The sequence below is a fragment of the Ischnura elegans genome, chromosome 6 (genome assembly GCF_921293095.1).
Source record: "Ischnura elegans chromosome 6, ioIscEleg1.1, whole genome shotgun sequence".
Classification (NCBI taxonomy): Eukaryota; Metazoa; Arthropoda; class Insecta; order Odonata; family Coenagrionidae; genus Ischnura; species Ischnura elegans.
Window position 1 is genome coordinate 30,398,010 of NC_060251.1, and position 27,111 is coordinate 30,425,120.

The 27,111-nt window shown below is 37.5% G+C and overlaps 1 protein-coding gene across 1 annotated transcript; it reads left to right on the forward strand.

Moving 5' to 3' along the window:
* The first annotated feature begins 14,826 nt into the window (after positions 1-14,826).
* On the forward strand, positions 14,827-26,529 carry LOC124160263 (peroxisomal targeting signal 2 receptor). Its single transcript, XM_046536075.1, has 8 exons — positions 14,827-14,969; positions 15,068-15,190; positions 15,275-15,450; positions 15,560-15,673; positions 15,852-15,960; positions 17,680-17,876; positions 21,771-21,856; positions 24,314-26,529. Exons 2-8 carry the CDS (start codon positions 15,085-15,087, stop codon positions 24,486-24,488), a joined length of 963 nt encoding a protein of 320 aa, XP_046392031.1. The 5' UTR covers positions 14,827-14,969; positions 15,068-15,084; the 3' UTR covers positions 24,489-26,529.
* Positions 26,530-27,111: the final 582 nt, after the last annotated feature.

A 27,111-nucleotide genomic window follows, 5' to 3' on the forward strand; every position in this document is an offset into this window, starting at 1 on the left:
TTTTCTTTAAACACATTTGCGATTTTTGCTTCTGGAGGGGGGGGGGGGCAGCTCCCCCTCCTGCCCCTTGCTGGGTACGCCCATGGTAGTAGAATTAACAGTGACGATTATTTTGAGTAGAATTTTTCAACTGTGATGCTCTCTATTGCATATTTATTATCACACTATTGACGTAACGTAATGGAAATAACAATGACGATTACTTTGGGTAGAATTTTTCACCTGTGACATTGTCTATTAATGCATATATACTATCATACTATTAACGCAGGGCAGTGGGATTATCGAAAAAAATTGGTGTGAGCAGAATTTTTCACTCTTGACGGTATACTTTCAAAAATGTTTTCTCTCCACAATCGTAACCTAATCGATTTATTAGTGACGATTACTTTAGACCGATTCCTTCTATGGTAAGAAAATGGTGTATCTATAGCATATTAGAAAAAAACTTTTACAGTAAGAGTCTCTTGCTCGTGACGCTTTATTTTCTCGGTAATATTATAACTCTATCCCATTCAATCGGTGTTTCAATCTAAAGGTTGGCTATGGATAATTGAGGTGAGAGCTCACCCCAGTCTAAGCCACAGGCGTGTGAATATAACACAATGAGGGCAAGGGTCCAGTCCCTTTCCCTGGGCCGCCTCGCACTTCGATGATTGGGGGTGTCCCAGGGTTTTGCCTGATATTCGAACCTGGGACATCTCGATCACCAACCACGCTCTCTACCCACTAGTCTAAACACCAGAGACGATTACTGTGGGTATAATTGTTCACCCTTGATGTTAACTTATAAGAAAATGTTATCTCACCGTATGGATTCGCTCAGAAAATCCAGTAGAATCTTCTTATCACTAGTATTAAATGATGATCTTAGTTACCGACTCATAGGCGCCGACTCCATGGGGCTTGAGGGGGCCCGAGCCCCCTCAAAAATTCGTTATGGGTGTGAGAAAAAAATGTGTCAGGCTTGTCGATTTTCCCCGGAGTGTCCAGATATCGAGATTAAAGTTATCAGGGTTCTAATGTTGATCATATAACTCTTCTAAAATGCTTAAAAAACTTAAAACTCAATGCTTTTAAAATTTCCCGGGGCAAGATCTCTGGTTCGGGCCCCCCCAATATTTTTTCTAAGTCGGCGCCCCTGGTTACTGTTACGTGTAATCACCGGAAAAATAGACTTTTTCATTTACCGCAGTAATGTTACTGTTCATTTTTATTTGTCGCATATAATATTTATAGGGACTACCTCGAAAATAGGATAGAAGTGCTAAAACCGGTTGAACCATAGAATAATTTTGGAAAAGTACAAAGTCTATTTTTTCTGTGGACTTGCACGAAGTGGCAGCCGAAATGGTGTGCATAGTAAGTGAATTGCTTTTAATCAGTTATGGTTAATTATGTATTAGACATCAAAAAGTACAGGCAATATTGAAGGGGGCACATTTATGAATCCAGATGCATTTAATTACAATGGTGTCCTTCAATTAGATGCGTGCTTGGAATATCTAGAATCCGCGTGTACGTACTCATATTCATAACGAGAGTTATAATGGAATAAAATAAATGACTTACAGAAATTGTGCTCTGCAAACTGCGCTCCATCGGTCTTCTTTGTTCAATGAATTTTAATAAAACTGAAAAGTGAACCCGAGCGGAACACAAAAAGGACGTGAATTTCACGATGTAACTGCTTACTCTTTGATGTTAATATTATCAATAAATCTGAGACCGAATATTAGGCATACACCGTGAGTCAAGAAAAATAATGTATTAGCACGATATTCATCCATTTCATACTGCAACAGTTTTTTTTTATATTTTATACGTGGGTAGGTAGGTATTTTGTACTTTATCGGAGACGTTGAATAGTTCCAAATTCTTGCTTAGCATAGTACTTGAGAGATTATGCACGGTTAGTGGTAGCCAAATAAATCATCATAATCAGTCAGCAATTCGATAATCGGTTTGACGCAACTTTTACCTCCTTCATCAACCGCTTTGCGTATCTCATCCGAGGACTTCCGTTGTCGCTCTTGCCATCCATTTGGAACTCGACGATTCTTTTCACCAGACTATTGTGTCTCATGAAGTGGTCGCTTAAGTTCCATCTTATTCATTATCATTCCGTCTTATTCCCGGTAATTTCAAAAGACCTCTTTCCTACCCTTCTTCAAACGTCCAAATCACTCACATGATCCATCAAATGTAAATGAATTGAAATACTTTTCGTATTTTCCCTGTCTGAATGCAACGGTCGGCATCTTCTTCTTGAGACTTGGCGTTTCTTCGTTGATACCCACCAACTGCCTCTTATTTGGCCTAATATTTGGAGGAATAATAATGGAAAGTCATCCTTTAATTGCTGGAATTCTTCTTGGGCTCTCCACCGCGTCAGCTTTTAAATATCCGAAGTTTCGATTCTAAACCTGTAATGGGTAAATGTGTCCGCGAAACGAGGAGGTCCATTACTTTTGCACTCATCTGCATTGATGACGATGCATGAATCGAGCATCCAAACGTCGCCTATGAAAAACCTGACCCTTCGGAATACCCAAGGAGAATTCTAACAAAATACTTCGTCGGAATATCCTACTATATTACTTCAGCCATTAATTGCCTCCTCAATGACCCCTTGATAGATAATTTAGTGGGTGCGTCAAAATTAACTCATTTTACTTTCCTCCATTCCTCCTGCAATTTAATCAGGACATATTGACAGGTGGGAGCATAAACAATTTATTTATTTATATAATTTTTCACATAAAGTCGTGACGCCAATTTAAAGTGAAATTTTTAACGAAAACATGATACAAGGCAAAAAAATAATAAAAATGCAAGAACTAACAAAGAATGAACCAGAGGAGAGAGGGGAACATTCAATTATCTGACAGATGAGACATAGCTTCTTCGGTGAAATTCTTGCATGACAAGTAAAAGGTCCTATTGAAATAGGGAGTGAATTTAGGAGGGAGAAGAGGCCATACGAAGGTGATCTTTTCTTTAGGAAGATGCTGGGAATAGGTAGATGGAGTAGGGAGAGCGAGCGGATTGAACGAGGCAGAATTCAAAAATTCAACAGAGAAATGAGTTCAGGGCAGCTAGTAGAGAGAGAAAGATAGAAGATCATTTACCATAATACTTCCAAGAATTGACTATGCACACGATAATAAACGCTAATATTTTCATCACTGTTTTTTAGGCTACAATAAAAACTACTACTTTCTGTTGTTAAGAGTTAAGTTTTGTTGCTGTGTAAATAAAACTATGTTGAAGTAATTTCTGACTAAAATGTAATTTTAATTCCATTTTGAGTGTAAGGTTCTTTAAGTTAGATAAAAGGACAGAGTATACAGCCCAGCATCAGAGTACATATTGCGTAAATATGGGATGGAATTAACAGATACAGGAGCGGTGAGAATGGGGTTGGAGAGTGTTACCTCGATTATGACGCGCAAAAACACACAATTGGATTAGTTTCGGGGGGTGGGGGGTTGGTGTAAGGGGTTCCCTGTCAACAGTCCCTCCGCGGTGGCCAGCCGAAGAGGAGTCTCCCCCATCCATCCCCCCCATCCCCGGTACTTTTGCCTCAACCTTTTTTCGGTAGCCGAGGGAAACCTTAGGTTAAGTCAGCGTTTCCCAAACCCTCGCCACACGACGCATTTTCGGAGAATACATGAGGGATGAGAAGTCATGCCACATTTGCATGCAACCACCTAATCTCATGCACTCGCGCTTGAATTCTTTGGTTAACGAAGTCTTTTCCAAAAAAAGATCTTATGATATCCTGGCGTATGCTGGATGTTGGTCGGGTTCTCCTCTGGGCAATCTCCATGACTACCAACGCTTCGGGGTACAAGTCGTAATCCATCCTCAGGGATTAATGACGCTAACATTCAACTTTAGATCCACCAGCATGAAGGACTAAGTAAAGGTTGAATGATGTGGTGACATTCAGCGCTGAAAATGGAGTACGTCTCGTACCCAGGAACTACACCAGCCATGGAGGAGATTGCCCGGTGGAGCACCCAAGCAGCCTTCACCACAAGCCTTTTTCTTGTTGAAATTTCGGGCGGTAATTTCCAAATACTGTAAGCGATTGACAGTAGTCAAGTTCCTGCGATTATTTCTGCGATAGATACGTGCTATTTCGTGCTTTCCGGGTTTTCACCACGTCTTTTGTTGTCTGATGAAAGCAGTTTACTGAGCTGTTTAATCAGAATAATAAAATAGTTTCTGTCGGACCTGGAAATATCGTGAGATTCTAATGTGATGGAATGGTGTGCCCAGTAATATGAAATACATGGATTTTTACTTTTTGAATACATTTGCGCGTACCAAGTTCCGCCTTGTATAATTAAAGTCCTATATTGTTCGAAGGATAAAAGAGGTTCGAAACCTTTTCACCCAAATAAATATATCCCTAACACTATCATTCCTGTCGGCCTAGAAATATTTTGAGGCCCAGGATGATGTTCAGTGTTGTCATGGTGCCGTTAACTGGTTAACATAAGACATAACTGTCAATTAACACTTTTATCAATTTTGTTGCCTCAAAATTTCTTATATTCCTAACCAAACAAAAAATTTGTAATAAAATGGAAAGAATAACTTGTGATATAAAAAACACATGGAGTAATATTTCACGTCTGAAAAAGTTGGGGAAAGTGCGTTCCAACACTGCTCATTTTACCATGACGTCACTGATGATGTCCTATTTTGTCGCTCCGAAAGATATTTGTCCTTTTTTGCTCAAGCAATCTAAATCTAGCACTTAGCCTCCGAGTCTCTTGCGGCTCTCAGCCTAATTTATCTAAAAGCTGTGTATCTGCTCGTGTGTTGCAGTTTTTCTTCCAGAAATCGCGCAATTTTCCTAAATATAATATATAGTCCAATGATTAAATTTTGAATCAATTTGACCGTTTCACGCAATCATTTTCCGCGATGACTTCAGAGATGGAAAAAACAATCCCTTTTTTTATCACTCGTCACGTCCATATCTCCGGCAGTTAAAGTATCGCTGGTGACGTCTTTCAGCCAATCAGCACGAACGGCCGCTTGCAGCGATTATAACGCCACTCTTGACTTTTAATTGTATGACGGTTGTAAACACGGAAAATGACGGAAAAAGTGATGGAAAAAAGGATGGTGGGAATGACCGCGTGCACCAATATTACACAAGAGGATCCCCAAGTCGCCTCTAAATGTGTTGTCACCCACTGCGCATTTAAAGGGGTTTATAAAAGTCGCCAATCGCGTCGGTGACGGACAAATTGATCCGATTTTCATGGGGAAATAAGGGATAATTAGGAGTGTAAACCGACGAATTTAAGTATACCGGGACTAGCCACGGTGATAACTTTTACGGGAGTCACCCGCAATGCACAATTGTGCGAAAAATCCACAGAGAAAAAATCTTTCGCCTTGACCGGGATTCGAACCCGGATCCCTCGATTTCCGGCCGAGTGCTTTAGCCAGTTAAGCTACCGAGGCGTCGTTCTTCCCTGTGGATATTTGTGGACTATACCGGACAAGGTGGTATGGACTGCTGAGCATATTATGCGACGAGCAGTCCAAATCGTGCGCACGGCGCCACAGCCGGAGAGTAAAGTCCGAACTTGGACACATATAGGTGTTCTCTCTTTTGACGAATTTAAGTATACCGGGACTAGCCACGGTGATAACTTTTACAGGAGTCACCCGAAAGTGTAAACCGAAATTTATGATGATGTGATCTATCAATTTCATAACTTTTCAATGCTATTCCTCGCAATTACGGACATGATTATGGAAAATATTGGAAATAAAGTGGATCGCATTGCCCTCATCACCGCGACTAGGACATTTTTGAAAACCGATTGCGATACGACCGAAGTGGCAACAGAAATTAGCCTTCTTTGGGATGGAACTGGGCCTCCTCTATGCAGTTCCCTTGATCGTGTTACTCAGAAAGTGATGGGTCGAGAGATAACTACTTTTGGCCCCTGAAAATCTATCTCTGCAGCTATCGCTCTGAGAGATGGAGAAAATGACCGTGTGATTCAGGCATTCGTTATTATTTACACTTTCAGCGTCTAGAACTTTCTCCTTGTCCTCGCTCCATTCATCTTAAGGTCTCTTCGCGCGCGCTCTTTCCTTTTTACTTGTGGGCTTTCTTTCTCGCCGTCCATTCATCCTCGTTTCAAGTCACTCACCTTTCCGCCTCGTGGAGACACGATGACTTCATTTTTTAAATGTCATTTGTATTCATGGGGAAACTTCTTGGCTTCTTTCCTTCTCCTCCAACCGAGGGAACGGAGATTGAACTCCCGCTATGGGGTCATTTCTTTTAATCAGCTCCTAAAGTGTATATTTATTTTTCCTTTGGAAAAAAATTGCCTTTAATTTTTTTTATGATTCAAGTATAAAGAGAAATGACAAAATAAACGTTGTTATATTCCATACAGTGTTTAATGAAAAAACTATCGGTTTCAACCTTTGCAGATCATTATCAAGAGGTAAAAGAACAGTTCAGATCAGTGGCGCAGCGAGGGCGGGGTTTTGGGGGATAAACCCCCCTCCCCCCCCCCAGAGTTCAGAGAAATTTTTAAGTTAAATATATTTTACTTAATTGGATTAATATTGCTTTTCGCTGGGATATATTGTTCATAGAATAGTGTGAGGATTAACAAAATATCCCTCAGAAGGCTGTAAAACTCAACATTTTGAACCATTTATCTTAATTTTTTCTGGCGGAGGACCCCGGCACCTCCCGCTTACCCTGGTGGGTATACCACACCCCCAGATCCCCCGGAATAAGTTGCGCCTGAAACCCCCCCCCCCTAGCCTTAATTCCTAGCTGCGCCCCTGGTTCAGATCAGTTGATTATGGCCTGAAAGGGTAGAAATCGGCAGAGTGTTCAATATATACATTGTGGAATACAACAAGGTTTATTTTTCAATCTATTATGTCACCATTGCACGAAATGAACTCATGAAACATTGATTTCATATATTTATAAATTTGGGAGGAGCGTGGTAGCCTATTGAATAGAGGTCATGGCTTTTGGTGTCCCGGGTTCATTTCGCTGGGTTGGTTTCGCTGGTCTTCGTACACCTCAAATCAAAATCCCCGAAGCGCGAGATAGTCCAGGGAGCGCTACTGAGCAACCAAACCTTAATGTGCAATATCCATACGCCTAGGCCTAGTCCGGAGTGAATTCCACCCTCACCTAACTCAACCAACCTCCGGATTGAGTCACTGAGTTAGTGAGTTAGTGAATGAGGTACGTATTTATTATTATTATTGTTATTACGTACAGGGTGGAGAAAAATTGTGACACGAAGGTTTGACCCTGGAGAGCTGATGCTGGCAGGAACCAAAATTACTAATGATGTTTAGGTCAAAAAAACACCATTTTTAATCAACTGAAACTTTGAGCCAAGCGCTCCCATAGGCCTCAATTTTTCCCTGTTGCCGGATGCCTTAATACATTGCGATCGCCGCGCCGCACAGTGGTCCCAAATCGAAAAAAGCTGGCCAAAATTAATAACGTCGTAATTTTACCTAAAATAGCAACAGAAGTGGATGTCCTTGACTGATTTTGATCGTCTAAATCTGATTTTGGCATTATTTTTACGATATCTCTTCATTTTTAGCATTTTTTGAGCTGTTATTATTTAAACAATTTTTTAGAAAATCTCGATATAGATGTCATTGCGATTGGCGATAACTTGGTGTTGATGGAGAGCTTAAAATAGTATAATTTTAAGGCAAAAGATGTACAAATTGTTGTAAAAACCCATTATAGAATTTACGACATAAAATTGGTGAGATTCGAACCCGCGACCATCAGCATAGTCGGTGAGATAACAAAATCGGAAAAAATACTCACACTCACTCATTTTTGGCTTCCATGTATTTGATAAGTCACATTAGATGAAATAAAATGACTGATATTAGGAAAATTGGGGAAAATAATGTTCTAATTGCAATAAAATCGCTTTCATGTATCACAAAAAACGAATTTTAAAAGAATAGTCGTCCGATGCCACCCCATCGGACTCATTGTCGCTTTGCATATCACTTAAAATTAGCCAATTTTCACCTCACCTGATAGGCTGACTTCGTTTTTTGTAACTCCTGATGTAATTAAAATGTATAATTCATTTATTTAAAGAACCCTTCGAAAGATATCTTCATAATTTTACATTATTGAGGATTTTCTTGTACGTTGAACTCGGAATTTCCTCATGTCTATGTTCCTGGCCTCCAATGCTTCCTCAGTTAAAAATTCAATTGTAGGATAGGATTCTTTGGAAATTGCTGTTCCATGTATCAGCACTTTATCTACCATGAGCAGCATATAAAACCAACCATAATCGATGTACAGCTCAGCTATTTGAATGCAATACTGGCTGAAGGCTTCATTATTTATCTCATAGCAGCAGGATAGAGATTTTAATATCACTGTAAGTCTATGGACAAGTCTTTTATAGATACCTGTCGTGAAAATTGCAAATCACATTAATAATTACATTTCATGCACATAAAGCATTTGTTCGTAGATTTTTCAAAATTATAGAAACGGGTCCAATATTTCTTACTTATTGATTATAATTTTATATTTACACGTAATTTCATCTTGTCTGAAATGAAATCCTGAATTAAAACTCCACTTTTAAAAATATGATGATTGAGATTAATGAGTGATTATTTTTATACACTGCATATATTCACCGACTGTGCATACATGGTAATAATTTGCACTCACTAGATGCGAGAGGGAGATACTGATATACTTCTGGAGGGAATTTCATTTCCTTCTGCAACCAGCTTTTGAACGTCTCTTCGAATTGCTCATCTGTCCTCGACCTTTGATTCCACTTTCTTAGGTATTTCGAGAAAACATTCTTCGCGCAAAACGAGTCAGAATATTTTTTGCATGCTTGATTTCATTCAGTCGAAATCTTGTTTTCAAATATTCCACGACATATTCCTTCTTCGTCGCTTATGAATATTCTTTTCTCTCTGTATTTTTATTGTACACCGCAAGGTACGAATAAATTTGCGGCACCCATAATTCAAATTTAACAGGTGTATTTACGGCTGAAACAATGAATGTGATTTCTAAAAGTTGTCTATTTTTAACCAATAATAAACCGGAAATTATGATTTGGAATTGAATAAAAGATATAAAGCTTATATAGACTTGCCTCTGAGTTTCCGGCGTATCCTGAAATTTGAATGCCAAATATTGGCAAACCAAGTGCTTTAATTATCTGGACAGGAGAAGTTTCTCGAGTTAGCCGTGTTAACACAGTTCGGAGCACAGCACTTGTTCACATAGAAAATCATTAAGTAAAACTGAGTGGGAAATGTTCACCACATCCATGCAATGGCTATGGCGAGGGAGGCCGTCATCCTCATTCCATTATTATTAAAAAATGCACGAGCAAGATTCACGCTCCATTGGTGGGTTTAGACGAATTTTTCCGTCCGAATTCAATCCTATCTACGTCTATGGCCTGTTGACATGATTCTGTGAATAATTCTTGGCATTGGGGAGCATTTATTTCTCTTAGCGCCAATACCTTATTTCGGAATAACGTGCTGACAACGCTGTACAGCATGCAAGGGATCTCTTCTCTATAAAAATATGAGGAAAGTTTTGCAGAGAAAAGCATCTTGTGGTTACTGTAAGGCTCTCGCATGAGGACTTGAGTAGTCACTTTTGATCACTCATAATGTTTCTCATTAAGAGCATGAAAACCGGCCCTCATTGGTTTCATGAATATTTGAAGGTGAGTGCACAAACAAGAAGTGTGCATACGATAGGCGTGAAGCACTTGATGTATGTAATCGTACAGGATGTAGAATTATGCTATGTATACACCATGCAAGTTTGACCACCGATACAGGAGTATTTGAGCGATAATGCCACTGTCTCCCGCCGGCCGCCGGCCAGCCGCCCTCAGCGGAGCGGTGCACCGCTTAACTTAAAACCCTCTAGATGTCGGATAGGCAAGTTTAGGCAAGATTTTTTTTCTCCGTCTTGTTGTATATACTCTTCCTAAGGATTCAGCATAGGAATCTTCGAGGGGCACGGAGGGGCACAAAACTATATCGACACATTTGACTAAAAATAGGCTCAAAAATAGCTAACATTATAAATAATTAAATATTGTTATAATAAATTCTAAAACGAACAAAAAATACTATAATATTGTAAACAAATATGCAAACTTACCGTTTTAAAATTGACAAATGAATCCCTTGAAATTAAAATAGTCATTTATTAAGTTGAATTACCCTTAAATCGACCCTCGGGCGTTTTAGGCTGAACATGCCCATGTTTGACGGGTTACACAGGTCAACATAATAATCACACAGACCTATCAGGTACGAAATATTATAGGCCATACCCTGTAGAATCCGAATACATAATTCAAAACTTCCTCGTAAAAAGTCGAAAAAATGACTTTTGGCCAGCTTTTTTCCATTTGGGACCACTGTGCGCCGTCAGGCAAAGCATTCGAATTCATGAGATATCCAGTTAACCTCCCTCTGTGGGAAGGTTGTTCTCCTCGGGAGGGTGTTAACTGAATAAAAAAATTATAGGATCACTGTTCACTTATGAGGGAGGGTTCGAGTTGAATGCGATACTCTCAAGACTGAAATCGATTTCGATTTATATTTCGTTTTCATTTTCAAAGATCGAGGTAATAGATATCGAGCTTGGATCTTCGATTTTTGATCCAAATTCGATTTTTTAATTTCGATCTTCACCATTTTGATTGATCTCAGCAGCGTCGCTTCGGTCCTATGATAGCATCATCCGTCTCGAGAGAAAGGCTTTTCTCTAAGGCCGGTTGAATTGGAAAGGCACGCCCTCGATCACCAAGAAAGCATCTCAAGCGGTCGATCTTTCTTAAAAAAATTTGTGAAGCTGAATGGCTCCAAGTGGTGCTCCCAAAACTGAAATGTGCCTATGTTCGTACATTTTTTTCCACTAGTTACTCAAGCATGTATTCTAAGTAGATTTTTTCTACATCTCAGAAGTGTATTCTGAGTATTTTAGAGTGTATCATAAACATTTTTTGTACAAAGTGATTTTTTACAGGAGCGTCTATATTTTCGATTACTTGATCCTTCGGCTCAAATTTCGATCTTTGTCGAAGAGTCGAGCTTTTCCTTTTGATTAAAAATCAATTTTGATCGATATTTTTCCATCACTACTCCCTAGGATTTCGAAAAGGTGGGGTTGTTAAACCGTCTGGCTTCTTCCTCCGCTCGCTACGACCTTTGGGTGGAAAAAAACCATTGAGGCCGAAACCGAACTCGTGACGTTCAGGTTATCAAGCGAGGAAATAACCCTGCCGCCACCGTGGCCATATAATTATAAATGTAACCGGCCCATCAGATTTTCAACAGCTCACATGACTATTTAGGAGCAAGAACTACGTGAAGTAAGGAGGGAAAGGAATATCACAGGGTTCATATATATAACCATAGGCGGATCTGGGGGGGGTGGGGGGAACGAGGGCACGTGCCCCCCCAGATCCTTAAAAAATATGCAATATTTTTAATACGGTTCCATTATCATTGCGTTCGTTTTGTATTACGAGGTATCCTTGTCCCCAGAACAAAATCCTGGATACGGCCTTGCTTGTCCCCCCCCCCCCCCAGAAAGAAATCCTGGATCCGCCCCTGTAAGTAGCGAAGATCAATTGGCCTCATACGGAGATGAAGAATGAATTCGGTATGGGAAAGGTTATAACAAGAAAGTCGCGAATGATTATGGTACCAACTTACTATCGACGTGTTAAAAAAAACTCTTGTAGAAAAAATAGGCCCTATTGGTAATACATATCTTTTTCCGTTCCCTGGAAGCAGCCATACTCAGGCCTATTATTGTATATTAAACTCAAAATAAATCAAATATTAAAGTACAAAGAGAAAAAATGGACAGAAAAATCATAGCTATTTAAAGTCATTGCTTGTTAAATTGATAAAAGATGAATTTAATTAAGCGTGAATTCCGATGAAAAATATTAAGGAACAAGGAAATGAATAGAGCAAAATTTTCTCGGCTGGATAATATCTCTCGAAAATTTAATCCTAACCAATAACGGCGAAAAATTGGGCTTCATTGACTCTTCTTAAAATGCTCTTTTTGAGCATATTTACATTACAATTACCTTTACTCTTGTAAGATATGTGGCATGATGTGGTGGAAGTTATTAACCGTTTATAGCCCAATGTTGCTTTTAAGCAACATCAAATATGTGTAAATTTTCTGCTCAATTTAGGAAATATCTAAACTTAGCATTATTTTGTGATGTAAACTGCAATGACGTGATATTTAGGTGACACGATGATGGTGATCGAGAGCAAAATTTTCAAGTTTTCATAGTGAAAAATCTTGAAATTTGATTTCTCCCAGAAGCAGCTCTGGGTTAGAAAGGGTTCATATTAGTTAAACAAGACGTTGCAATAGAAATTCGTTGGAAATGTGGCTATTTCTTAATTAATTAATCTACCATTTTCCTGTTCGTTCCAATGTCTACGTATAAAAGTTGGAACGTAACGATACAGAATTCGAATCATCTTGTATTCAATATATCTCCATAGGAATTGATTTTTATAATTATTGTCTTTTAAAAATTTATTTTGGACTCGAAAATGCTCTTTATCAATGTTCATTACCTTTTTCTCACACAAAAATTAAGTTACGATTCCAATAAATGACAAGCAGAAATGGTAGAGTTGTTTGCGTTCAGAATGACTTCCTTGAAGGAAAACTTTTCATGTTGTTCAGAGGCCGCGTCGTTGAAAGAGGTTAACTTCCCATGACTACAGAGGTGTTGCGTGCGTATACAAAGCCGATTTGTCTCATGCTCCATCCTAGAGAATGCTCAAAGAAAAACAAAGCAAATCGGTGATTGAGGGGCTTCCATCTGAAAAGGGATAAGGTCATATAGTGCGGGAAAAGACTCTAGTAACCCAATTATTACCCCTTCGTGACATTTCATTGCAAGGGATTGTGGAGCCTCTTCCTGGTGCGCACTCTCGAATAATAATTCAACGCTCTCTTAGCCTTCAAAATGATACGTCTCTTATTACTACGTTGCAGTGCTAAACCCATATTTTGAACATAGCGTCGTTATAAAAATTTAGCCGTTGCATATACATTGCATAATATCTGTTGACTTGAATTCATATTTTCAAAAAATCATTCACGTCTTCGAAATTCATTCACATGCAAAAAATTAATCTATAAGGCCGAGCCTCATGGTAATGTAGATGATTTTATCATAATTTTGGAGAAAACACACTAATTTAAAGTTATCTATCACCAGTGGCGGATCTATTGGGGAGATTAAGGGGGCTGTAGCCCCCCAATTGAGTATCCAATTTACACTTGATAGATTGGACATTTCATTTTCTTCGCACCCCCACTACTGCTGGGAGATTACTCCCACTTTGGGCCCCCATCTTGTCCCTATCCTGGATCCGCCACGATGACCAGCCGTATTTGTGCGTGAAAATCATTTATTTCAGCTTTATTATATTCTCACCATAACCAAGGAATGTTTAGAAGTTGGTACTTGTTTTAGGAGAATATTGAAGCGCCTATTCAAACGTCCTTCATAATTACCTGATTACAAGATAGAGTTTAGAATCCATTGGTAGCTGATGGAGACTGTAAAAGCTGTTAGTAAATGGTGGGCCGCTCTTTAAAATTCGGAGTGATATTGCTTTGAGTAGAGGGTATGGAGTTCACTGTTTAATATGAGTAGATTATTCTGTCGGCATAAGGCATGCGGGCGCTGCGATGGCGCATGTGCTGGGTGAACTTTGGAAGTAATTCAAAATGAGGACCATAGGCGGATCCAGGGGGGGCACGAGGGCACGTGATCCCCCCAGACCCTTAAAAAATATGCAAGATTTTTAATACGGTTCCATTATCATTGCGTTCGTTTTGTATTACAAGGCATCCTTGTGCCCCCCCCCAGAACAAAATCCTGAATACGGCCTTGCTTTTGTCCCTCCCCCCCAAAAAGAAATTATGGATCCGCCCCTGATGAGGACCAATCACAAGAAAGCAAGCAGCATGAGGTTTTGTAAACCTCCGAGTGCAAGGAACTTGAGCCTTATCATAACATCAGATGGCCTCAAGCTTAAACAGGAAAAACAAGTAAACTAGATGGATATCACTTTAGCGGAATACGGATTCAGCATTAAGGATATGAAAAGCATAGCGGTAGTAAATGAGAATTTTAGGAACGGAAAAGACGTTGATGGAAATTCCGCTGTTTATGAGTTAAAAGAAAAGTATATTTTTGAGACTGAGATGAAGCGTAATACGCGATATTGTGAAATCCCCTAAAAACCTATCTTTTTCTTCTCATGTTGTCGAAGTGGAAATTCACGGTTGGTATATCTATGAATACAACACTCAATAATTAATTTTAAATTATATTTCCATTAATTAACTTGCATATTCATTTCACTTGCATAAAACTATAAGTAAGCGAACTATTAAAAAGTTTGAACAATAACATAACATTAAAAATTAGCATATATTGCTATTATTTATGCGTTTAAACTTGGCGCCATGGTGGAATCGTTCTGCTGCGGCCACTGTTGCGATTTCGAAGTCCGTGTCTCTTCGTATTTTGTCTTTTTTCTATCGTTATTGTCATAGCGTTCTCTATTAATTATTTTTTAGATGGATGTCCATTATAATCCATTCACAATCATTGCAGAGTATGAATAAACTGGTAATTACTAAAATACCGGCTGGGTTACATTTTAACACGTCATTTGTTTTTCTCAGCTGATTCCATTATTGTCACCAGAGTTGGCGCTGACATACGCAAATTATTATTATGGTCAGGTAGGGAGTGTTTTGCATTGCAAAGTTGTCAACGTGAGAATAATTATCTTACAGAAGTAAAATGATTGTAGAGACCCGCTGAAACCTTTAGGTAAATCATATGTGGGCCTTAATTGATCGGTGTTTGCGGGCCTTGCTGGTTCTTGTATTCATATGTAATTATGTTATATTTGTTTGTTTTTGCTTCAGGATTCATCAAAACAATAATGCCTACCTTCTTGACACCTAATCGTCATGGGTACTCAGTGCGGTTTTCGCCATTCCAGCCCGACAGAATCGTATGCGCTACATCACAGTACTTCGGGTTGGCTGGTAATTATTTATCTTTTATTTTAATTCGGATTCTGCCTCTGCTTCCTTTATCAGCAAGCTTATATTTTTTCCTTTGATTTGCAGGTGGTGGGACATTATTTCTCCTTGAGTTAACTCCAGAAGGTGGTATTATCGAAATTTCAACATTCCAATGGACTGATGGGCTATTTGATGTAGTTTGGAGTGAAACTGATGCGAATGTTGTCGTCAGTGCAAGCGGGGATGGAATTTTGCAGTTATGGAACGTGACATGTCCTCAGGTTTGTTATGGTTTAAATGTTTCATATTAATAGTTGTGGTTCATATATTTTTAATCAAAAACCTCAATTATCACCGCTAACTTTTTAAATATTATCCTTTTTTCTTTAGCTTCCACCACAAACGTTCAGAGAGCACAAGAAAGAAGTTTATTCCGTAGATTGGAGCCAGACGAGGCAAGAACAATACATTTTGTCAGCATCATGGGACTGCAGTGTAAAGCTCGTGAGTGGATACATAATTTATTGTTTTGGTTTTGGGTTAATCCGTCAAGATGTTTTTAATATCTATCTCTATTAATCTCAATTGAATGTACTCCAGTGTCCATTTGAATGAGTATTGGTGAATCATTTTGAATTCGTCGTTTCTGATGAACCTTTTTTCTTTATGTTTTGCTCAACAGTGGGATCCAAACAGACCCAGCTCTTTGGCCACCTTTCTGGGACATTCTCAGCTCGTGTACAATGCTATGTGGTCTCCGCATGTTCCAGCATGTTTTGCCTCGGTCTCAGGTAAGTAAATGTAAAGAAACAGCTGCATGAATACCAATACGAAATGTTGTACGGTATCTATTGTATTAAATAGTGGCACTAGGTACTATTTAAATTAATCGTTGTACAAGGTTTTAAAAGGAGAGCAGACTTAGTTGACTTTTCATCTTTGACATTGATCACCAAGATATTGGTTCTTCTTATAGTAAGATGGTACTGCATTTTACTATCCTTAGCATCTTCATGTAGGAGTGGGTCAACTGTTCTCATGTTGTGGGGTGGCGTGATGCATCAATGGATCATATGTGTAAATGACTGTCAGGTGGCATGAACTTCCTGTGTTGATACTGTCCATAGGTCTGAATCACAGTGTCATTTTTCACATTCAAGTTTAGTGATGGCAGAAGTGAAAGCTCAAGTGGTGATCCTTGGATGTCATCATTTTTAGGGATGGCAGCAATGATACTGTATCACCATCCCTAATTACATCGTTTGTTGCAGCCATGTATTCCATCACTGAAATTGTGTATGGATATAGCATCAGCCAATTACCATTGTGTAAGACCAATTTCGTATTGTGACGGCACCATTGAGATTTTGGATAATAAGCAAAGTTAAAATTGAAGAAGCCTCAAATGATTATGTGATGTAGAAGATAATGGTGTAAGCAATCATTTTCCCTGCCATTCTTAAGTATAGATGAAGTGATCACTCGACTTGTAGGTGAAAAATGATCTTGTAATTCTAGCTTTGGATTCTTGTAACATATTTTAGAGCAGCCATCAGAAAATTATGGAAATTGATTGAATGATTAGGTTAATAGCTAAGTACAGTTGACCCTCGCTTTACAATTGCCGCAGCCAGCATGAGTTGGTGTCATCATGAAAGTTGTGGCCCTTTACTTATTGCATTTAACCGGTCACAGGAATTAGATGATGGAAGTCAGGAAATTAGATGATGGTGTAATAAAAACTTTGCAGAGACATAGTAGAACGTTGAAAATCTTGGTTGATCATGCTGAGAATTGCTGGTGAAAATGTTGTTGCTGTCATGGCTGGATAGGATAGGGTAGTGCCCACATGGCACTATGCAGCTTTATTTCTACTTCATGCTTTTATTTCCCACAATGCTTTGCTACACTTTCCCATATAATTGCTATATGTGTATAACACCTAGTACCAAGAGCCTCGGTATAATTGCCATGAGAATGAAAGAATCTGGATAGCGTAGTGGTCTGCGCAGTGGCCCGGAAAGCCAAAGGTCCGTGGTTCGATTCCCGGTCCAGGGGAATTTTTTCTCATGGCAATTCTTGTATATTTCACCGCCGTTCACGCGGCAGGGTTTGAAATATTACACTATATGTGACCGCTTTACAGTTGATTCAAAGTTAGGGTATTAAAAAGAAATTAGGAGTGGTAATCAAGGAAATTGAACATAGAAAGTTGGTATGAACCATGTTCATTGAGGGAAGGAATCACTCATTTGAGTATAAGCAACAAAGAACCACACAAGGTCAAGGAAGAGTAGAAAATTGTCAACATGCTCAGTACCATCAACATATCAGCAAAAGGGTAATGGACGTCAATTTTTGTCCCTATTTGTTTGAGAGGGAGGTGGCATATCAAAAAGATAGTGGTCTCTTCTATTTTTCAAGACTCTGTTACAATCAACTATAAAAAATTGGTGAATGAATCTATTCTGTCTTTGCATTAATGCTTCCGTTTGTTTGTCTATCATCAGGTGATGGAACCCTTCGAATTTGGAATTCTCTCATGCCTCAAAGGGCAACAATGACTGTACGTGCACATGATGCTGCGGAAGTCTTAAGCTGTGACTGGTGCAAGTATGATCAGAATATTATCGCCACTGGTGGATCTGATGGATTGATTCGAGGCTGGGATTTGCGAAGCCTCGCATCACCAATATTTGAGCAAAAGGTGAGTTTCATCCATTGCTTAGTAAATTTATGTGCTGATATTTTAACATTTTCTGCAAGGCAGGTCATGCACACATGTAGGATAAACCAACTTGGATTTTTGGAAATTCTTTGAGCCTGTAAGAAAATGGTAAATTTTAATTTTGTTTTTCTAGCCATTTTAACTGTAAAATGGAAATGAAAAACAGATATTGAGCTTGGGCTCTGTGCACTGTTAATAATGTTAATCAGGATAAATCAGAGAGTCTGGTAAATCCTAGAGTTATTGCGGAATTTTGAAAGTATGAAAAAGATAGGGAATGTAAATAAAAGTCAGGAAGAAACTTGTGTTGGAAATTTTCCTTTTTTGATTAATTAATGCATTTATCTGTTAGTGATTCCCTCCCCTTAATTCATCAAATGAAACTAATTTTCGTCACTTTCATTCATGGAATATGCTTCATAACTTTATGGAATATGCTATTCTTCTTTCATTGAGCATGTAGGCATTTAAACATAGAACCAATGACAACCTGTTATGCTAGCAATAGGGAAGTGCACTAATTTTTTTTTATTGCTGAATTTGAAAGTTTAGCCTAAAAAAGAAACATTAGTATAGTCACTTTTATTTCCTGCATCTGGGGTATGCACTTTAAAACGTTTTGAAAGTCGGAAAATTTCATGTTGCGCTGAAACACAGTGCCTCCATCTTGATTGAAATGTGACGTCACAAGGCAGTAGTCACCAGTGGGGATCGCTGTATTCCGTCGCCTTCTTTAGCGCGGCGAGAGTTTCCGGGAATCGGTGGAGTTTGCTTCCTAAAACTGTTGGCTAGTACGGAAAACATGAATTCAAAAAAGAATTATAAATGATTTTTTGTTCCAAATTTCATCTCGACGTCGAAACAAAAGCCTGGAGGAGATATTCATTCCCGTGCCTTAAGCACAAGCCATACGGAATAAATGGTTCAAGGCTGCTCCTGACTCTTACCTATCGATGATATTCTGTTTTGAAGATCATTTGAAGGTATTGTAAGATCAAATTGATATTTATATTATAATAATTTACTTAATAGGTACCTCAGTCATATCAGAAAGTGTGTTGAGTCAAAATATAGCATCTTCCGCGTAGACCTATGTAATGTATAAACTGAAAGTAGTTTGGTTAAAGAATTATGGCGCGACTGTTATTTTACGCGACCGGGCAAAATGCGTACTTTGCCCATGATATGTGCATATATGATAACAAACTATTTTTGTCAAATTTAATCTTTATTTGTTGAAATTAGTACATTTATAGGTGATACAGATATAAAGGTACACGGCAGGTCGCGCGGCGTAATTTATATTCCACTGGTGACGGGTTCATCTTGCTGATCTAAAAAATTAGCTACAATACCTCGAACTTTGAAAACTCGCAATATAGGCAGTCAAAGTACATTGTAGGAATACACGAGACCATTCTAGCCCAGAATGTACGTACGATGTTGAGATCCTTGGTTTTCAAAGATTGACTTATTTTATACGCCAGCGCGCCCAGTCCAGGGTTGTCAACTTTTATTTCATCCTATTTGTTAATTGAAATTATATTTCGGAATGGTCCTTTTAGCACTGCTACTGAGATAAACTGGTAGGTACTGAGTACTAGGTACTGAGGTAGGTACTGAGTAAGTAAACTCCCTTTGGAGTAATGTGAATTACAAGTGTTCGAGATATATGACATTTTATATTCGTCTTGTGTTCTTATTAATTATGTCTGTACGCATATTGTTGCTTGCCGCGAGCCTTTAATGATATGTGCTCTTGTAAGAGTGCTTTTCATTTTTAATGTGGAAGTTGGTCAGTATAAGCAAAGAAAAAATTAACATTTTAGCGCACACCAACTCTTGTAGTCGTCGTATCTCTGCGTTTGTAATGACACTGCTAAAATACCTAAACGCCATTATGATGAGAAAAAAATTGTCTCATGTCTATTATTGCTGCAATAAAAATTAATGATAAACTTGACGCCGTATGATCACAATGAAGACAACAAAATATTCTGCCATTACGAAGGTTTGTACCCTGGGTCCTCAGGGTGGGAGTCGTACACGCTACCACTACCCCCAACCAACCCATTGAAGAATGGATGATATTTTGAATTGATATAGGACTTGTGAAAAGTACCGCATGAAAATTAATTAATTACAGCCTAACTAAGGCCCTAATTGAAAAAGAAGGAGCAAGGTACGTGGTCTCCCCTTGTTAGCCTTAACGCCTCGCATTTCTATGGAGCGTTGAACCTGTCCTCCTTTTTCAAAAGTTCAGTGACCATAAATACATCAAAGTTTGGTATACCATTTATAAATCGTTGGAATTTTCCTTCTCCCAACCAAGATTAACTTTTCTTGAACTCATCCTGAACAGCGAACCATTGCAACAACCAGTCAGCACGGAAATACGGCTAACATCCCATGATTCTAGTTGCGAAGGGCGAACATTCCGGCCGGCGTGAATACATACGCAACGAATAAGTCTTGCAGCAAACGTTTGAAATAGGTTTATTAGTTTGACTCAGTTCATACAAAAAAAGTTTTGGCATGATAAACGGCATTGTGGCAAAATATACCCAGCGAAGAATAAATACCATCATCTATTTATCAAAGATTCAATTTGCTATTCGCACTACTCTTTCCAAACTTGAAGTTGACACGTAAATGAATATTAATATATTACGCAATGATGAAGTCATGTACTCAAAAGATAAGCAGCCACATATATATTCTGAAGATATTTTATGACAGCAAAAAACGGATACCCTCAAATTCAGTAATTTTTCTATGCAATAATAGTGGTAGAACTAAACGGCGTAGAAGCTGCCTTCTGCTACTGCCTTGTGACGTCACGGCCAATATTCAACATGGACACCCGTTTTAGCGGCCTTTGAATTTTTCCATATTTCGGACGGTTATCTCGAATCAAGTATTCACTATTAGGATTTAAACTGTGGTTTTACGACATTATGTTATTCTGAACTCTAATTTAAAAAATGTGTTTGGTGCATTTGAAACACTAGTGTACTTCCCTATAGCTGGGCAAGCATTATGGATCATATATCCAGATAGAAAGTACAGCCTGGTTGTATCACATATTCAGTGATGTCTGGTTTTAGAATTAAAATTACTGCATGTAAGATAAGTCAAAGCACTGAATTTTCAAAAACTTTGATGACTTGTCGAATGCACAAATTTTACTTACGTATTTATGATATGGATGATAGTGTAACGTATGAACTTTATTATATTTTTTCTTTAGTATTTATGTACTAGTAGTGTCGGATGTATTGCTTTTAGCATTTAACATTTTCTTAGTTTTAGAAAATTTAAGATGGAGAAATAAAATATTCCAGTATTTGGTGACTTTTTGGCAATTGGTCAGTGAAATTGTTAAATTTTGAGAGAAACAAAAATTGGGTATCACCAGCCACCCTGGTTAATAATCTGAGAGAATGTAATGCTTTTTTTAAAAAGGAGATTTCACTCATAAGTAAAGTACATGGATATGATTTTCTTGACAGTTTCAAAATATCCTCCTCAATTTGTTCTTTACCAGCCCAGAGCTGAAAAATAATTTTTCAGTGCTACATCATCAGGAAGTAACAAATGGAAATCAACATTGTATTTTTAGACAGGCTGTTATGGTAATACTGTTGTACCTCAGGTCTAGGAATCTGATACCTGTTAATGTTCTCCTCACTTTGATTGTGAGGAACTCTGTTAGAAATTCTGATTTGAAAGGATGATAACCAAGGATGATTATGTGATCATTGTGTTGTGTCTGTTATTGCCTACTATCTGGTTGAGTGTGATATTGAAGATTTATTTGATGATTTTCTTCAATCCCATACAGTTGAAGTAATTTGTTGATGTCTATTTCAGGGCTGTGAATATGCAGTGAGAAGAGTGCAGTTTTCTCCACACCATCTTTCTGTACTGGGATCAGTGTCTTATGATTTTACTACTAGGTATGTAAAATATTCAAATCTTACTTTTAATGGCTTCATTAATGTGATGTAAGTGGTACTTTCATAGTTTTACTAGTATTGGGCTTGCATGTGACTGTTTACTGCATGGTGTGATGGTATTGCTGTGTGTTGATGCTCAAAAATCAGAAATTATCGGTAGAAATAAAATTGCCGGGCCTAACTTGGTCGAATTGAATCTAGAAGAAAAAACTCTGCATCCACGTAGTGTAATTTTTATTCAAACTCCAGGTTTTTTTTTTAACTTGCTTGAAAAGCATTTTTTTCTACCAACCAAGAATTCAACCAATTTGACTGAATTAACTTGGTATAGAACTCGAGAAAAATTCCTCAACCAAGAATTCATTTATATTTTCTCAAAAAAAGGGAATCTGCCATAGTAGAGGAAAATGTTTTGGAAAATGAGTTTTAAATGTGGGATTTCTGTTTACAACCATTTCTCAATGCACTCGCCCATCTAAATCTAATGATTGTCGGTTGTGATAGAATTTGAAATGGAAAAATGTCTGTTACCAATGCATTTTTCGATTTGCATCTCCTTCTTCTCCAGTTAGTTTTGGTGATAAATCCGCGACATTAACCCTAATGCTAATTAGTTGTTAGGATTGCAATGATGTTGTGTGGCTTGATATTTTGTAGTTTTTTTTTTTTTGAGATCTTTTACTCTTTTTACACTCGACATTATACATATGTACATTTTTACAGGTATAATAAGCTATTTCATTTTATATATTAATGTTTGGTGCCAAATGAATTTGCCATGCACTCAACATTAAATGGTTGTATGTGGGGAAACAAATCTGATCTCATTATTATTATTATTATATTAGCCCCATTATTTTGATTTTAAAAGTCACTAGTATTGGGAATAAAAATGCAGGTGATGATGCTTAATGTCTCAATGCTTTTATGTTTTAAATGATTTCAATGCTTTTTTTATTTTCCATTCTTCAGCATTATAATTTTCTTTTATTCTGATAATCTGCCAGGAATTTCCAACTTCCTATATTACATGGGTTATCTTTGCCTGAAGCTTATGCTGCACAATTCAAAATCTCTCTTAATGCTTGCTCTATTGAGTGACTGAAGTTACTTTCTGTTAAGGTGCATATTTCCTTCAAATTTCGGGTTGGTTGTGAATGTGGAACTTTGTATTCAGTTTCTTGGAAGACATTTCATTTTCCTCTTTTGTTGTGATGCATACATCTTTAAAGTCTTAATTTACTTTGATGCATGTTCTCATTAGTAACATTTTGATAAAACATTGAAATGATTATTAGTAACCATAATGCCATGTAATGTATTGGCATCTTGTATTGTTTAGAAAGAATTCACTTTGAGTGTGATTCAGACTGAACGCTATACTCGACCATTATTCCTTTCTTTACTAAAGAATAAGACCATCCGGTATTCCGCGAGCAATGCTTTGATACTCCCCTGCATGTTGTCATTAATACTTTCACTGCTGCTTCGGTCATAATGACTGAAACATGTATTTCGGTCATGATGACCGAAGAATGAGCCCTTATTTTGGCTGCTCATAGCTCTCTGTCGGTCGCAGCTACTTCGTCGACACGTATATGACGTGACCAACGCGGCGTGCGTAGCCGAATGCACACGAAAACTCAAATGGAAAGGATCCAAGTGTTAAAACGAAAGAATTAAAAACAACATGTTGGCGCAATGGGTGAACTGGTCTAAAAGTCCATGGCAGGGAATGTGTTGAAATTGAGCTAACTGGTTTTTACCCTCTCCACAATGATTGCCTACATTATACTTGAACATCCACTTATGGCATGTGTGGGCATGTGGCATGAAGTGGGAGAACTTGGTTTTCTCTGTGGCACCCTGGAATTGCACTTTGGATTCTTATATCAGCTTGTTGGAATGAAATGATGAACCTGTCTGTAACTTAATTAGCACCTTCAATTTTTGGATAGTTCTCTCAAATACATCTTGTAGCCACATGCACATATTTCTGCCATATGAATTTAATGCAAGTGAAGAATCTATTTGCATGGCTTTCATACTTTTATTTCATTCAATTATAAGTGTCAAATCATTTATATGCAATTACACAATCATGAATTCATCAAGCTTTTTGATTGTAACATTTGTCATGAAGAGTTTGTGGAAGGTAACCTATGGTTTAGTTGTCATGTTCCTTCATATCTCACTTTGTCTATCCCACATTGATCATTTCTGTCTTTATACTAAATCTCTGAGGATGGGATGGTGTTATTTTCACAGTCTATGCTTGATGTGACTAGCTTGTTGAGCATTTTTTTCATCATCAACTAATGGCTTTTCTATATGTTACCATCACTTCAATTATCTTCCTGTCTGAAAATATTTTCATCATCTATTTGTTTCATCTGGGGGGTAATCTCCTTTGAGTAATTCCATGGACCCCGTGTAACTCTTGCTTTTGATTTCTAGGATATGGGATTTTAAGGCTTCATCCGATCCTGTGGAAACAGTCAAACATCATTCGGAATTTGTGTATGGCTTGGATTTCAATAATCACGTTCAGGGCCAAATAGCAGACTGCGGATGGGATTCGTTAGTGCACGTATTCACCCCACGATCTCTTGGAATGGCTGGCGTTAAATGACTGAGTGGAAGTTCATAGAATCGCTGGCTTCTTCCATCATAAGTTTTGTTTTGTGATATCCAATTGTTTACTTGCCCAGATTATCTCTTATATTAGCAAACACCTTCTGGAAGTGTTTTCTGTGAATAAGTGTTTGACACTCATTCAAAAGTAATTCTGCTCTAAGTGGAAATGTGTTTGAATGCTGTATAAAAAAATGGGGGTTGGATTTACATGAGAAGTATTCTTTCCTCTCATAAATCGCGTGGAGGCATAACTTAAATATATATGTATGTAAATATTCATATAATTGTGCCAACTGTGTGCTATGGATCTCATTCCTGATTTTTAAAAGGGAAGTGAGTGGTGAAGATATGATTTTATCTAAGTATCAAGAGTACGGATATGCTTCTTCCATTAAAATGCATTTTGAGAAGAATTAAGACAATTAACTTTTCACTGCTACAGTGGCCAACTTGGTGTTAATTAGAATTAATATGATAGACCATGGTCATTTGGTGTTTTGCTGTTTAGTTCATTACATTCGTGTAAATGTAGATACGTTAAGCCATGTACTTTAAATGTTTATTGATAATCAATTTTATTTATTTTGGATTATTTTTTTACAATTATTAGGGGAGATGCAATGTAAAATGTGGTTGCTGTTGTTATAAGGCATGGTTATGAGGTACGTTAACACGTATGAGTTTATGCCTAAATGCATACATTCAAGAATGACTTGAAAATGCTCTGTGTAACCACTCAACTTGTGCAGGTGAATAAACTAGAACCTGTTATTATTTGGTTCATGCATTTGCACATATTCCGTTTGGGGTCAACCTAAATTGTTCAAGCATTCTTGCATTAACTTGTATGCATAAATGCGTTACATAACCAGGCCTTTACAATTTATCAGGTGCACAAGGATTCAAAATCCTGTCACGGATATTCTACTTAAATTGCAGTCTCTAATATGCACTTAATCATGCATAGTAATATTTGGTGGTAAAATTCTTTATGGCCAATCTGTCATTTCCATTTTATATTGTTTTCTCAGTGCCATCTTTTACGCATTTCCTTTATCTAAGTATGTATATAAGTGTGAATGTAATTTAAGTGGAATTTGAAATTCTCTTTGCAATTGAACTTTCAATTAGTCACTGCACAATGTGTTTTATTCTTCTCTCCCTTAAGTATCATAAAGTTTTTTCAACATTTTAAGCATTAATATTGTCACATAAGAATAATAAGAACTTTTCAGTGATGTGGTCGTAGACTCTTCATTCCATTGAATTGATTTCATTATTGAATGTTATGTTGTATTGGTAGGCCACTTATGACCTTAAGTGCTAAATCATATTGATTTACATCAATGTCAACGACTTGTTTTTGCTGAAATTGATCTTTTTGATTGAGGGAAAGTGCTGGGATTATTTATTAATGTGTGCAAGAAAAGTGATTGGACTAAGAGCAATAGGAAATGTGATTTTACTAAAGAAAAGGAGTGGTTAAGGAAGAAATAATAAAAAAAAATTTCCTCTACTTTTGAAGTGCTGCTTAAGAAGCAGGTATTGATTTTGTTCTGGAAATATTTTGGCATTGCCTGAATTTAGTTTATTGGAAATCTGTGAGTGTGGTTGTGAGGCTTCTCAAAACATTTTATTTGGTAATGGAGAACATTGGTGAGGATGGCTTCAAGCCTAGGAGATGTCGTTGATGTATGGACTTCATGATGATACAATGATAAACTGTGTGAGGGGAGGGTGTATGATTGTTGAAGAGTTTTATGTTATTAATTATTCAAAAGTTCAGCAATCTTTATAAAAATTACGTGCTCTCTTCCAGTTGCGTATTTAAGTGTACATTACAGAATATTTGTTGACATTGTTGAATTTTTTAATCATATAGTTGAAGAGATTACCTCAATTGTTTATGTACATTTCTGCCTAATGAGGCAGTTTTTTTATTATTTGATTAATGTTGGTGCTTCAGCTTTGGTGAATGTGTGTTTTCAAATTTGCATTGTATAAAATACAGTAAAATAAACAAATTTTTTCATGGATACCAATGTGTTCTGCTGGAGTGGTTGATCTGTTTAGGTTTGTGAAACCAAGACTTAATGTGTCTAGAACATTAAAAGGATTTTCATCTGCTTCCTATGCTTCATCAAAGTTTTGACAAATTGAGCATTTTATGTTGCTGAGACTCTCTTCCATACTATAAAATTTCTAGGTGACTGATGAAATAATCAGATAAATATGTACTAACTTCAGAAACAAAAGCATTATCAACCTTTTCCTTTGTGTGAATGGGTACCATCACCCGTAAGAAAGACTCTTGTGTTTTTCACATATTCAATTTTTTCATTTTCTCTTTTATTTGCAGTTCTTATGTGAGATAATAAGGTCAGAAAACCCTTTTCAATGTTTAGAAATATTATAAATAATGCTGCAAATCCTATAATTCATTCTATAACTGCACACATGCATCAAAGGCATGTTATTTCAAATTCTTAAAAATAATGAGTCCCTTATTGAATAATTGGTTGAATCCAATTCATTGAGGTGCACACCAGTTTTTTTCTTCACTCTTACTGAAAGTAGTTTTTTTATCTGATCCCGACAAATGTCAGCAAAGTTGGTGC

Excerpts from the sequence above, each read along its gene's own strand:
- LOC124160263 (XM_046536075.1), top strand. The coding sequence starts at position 15,085 with ATGCCTACCTTCTTGACACCTAATCGTCATGGGTACTCAGTGCGGTTT. Across the intron at positions 15,191-15,274 it reads ACAGTACTTCGGGTTGGCTG|GTGGTGGGACATTATTTCTC; the intron begins GTAATTATTTAT and ends TTTGATTTGCAG. Across the intron at positions 15,961-17,679 it reads ATGTTTTGCCTCGGTCTCAG|GTGATGGAACCCTTCGAATT; the intron begins GTAAGTAAATGT and ends GTCTATCATCAG.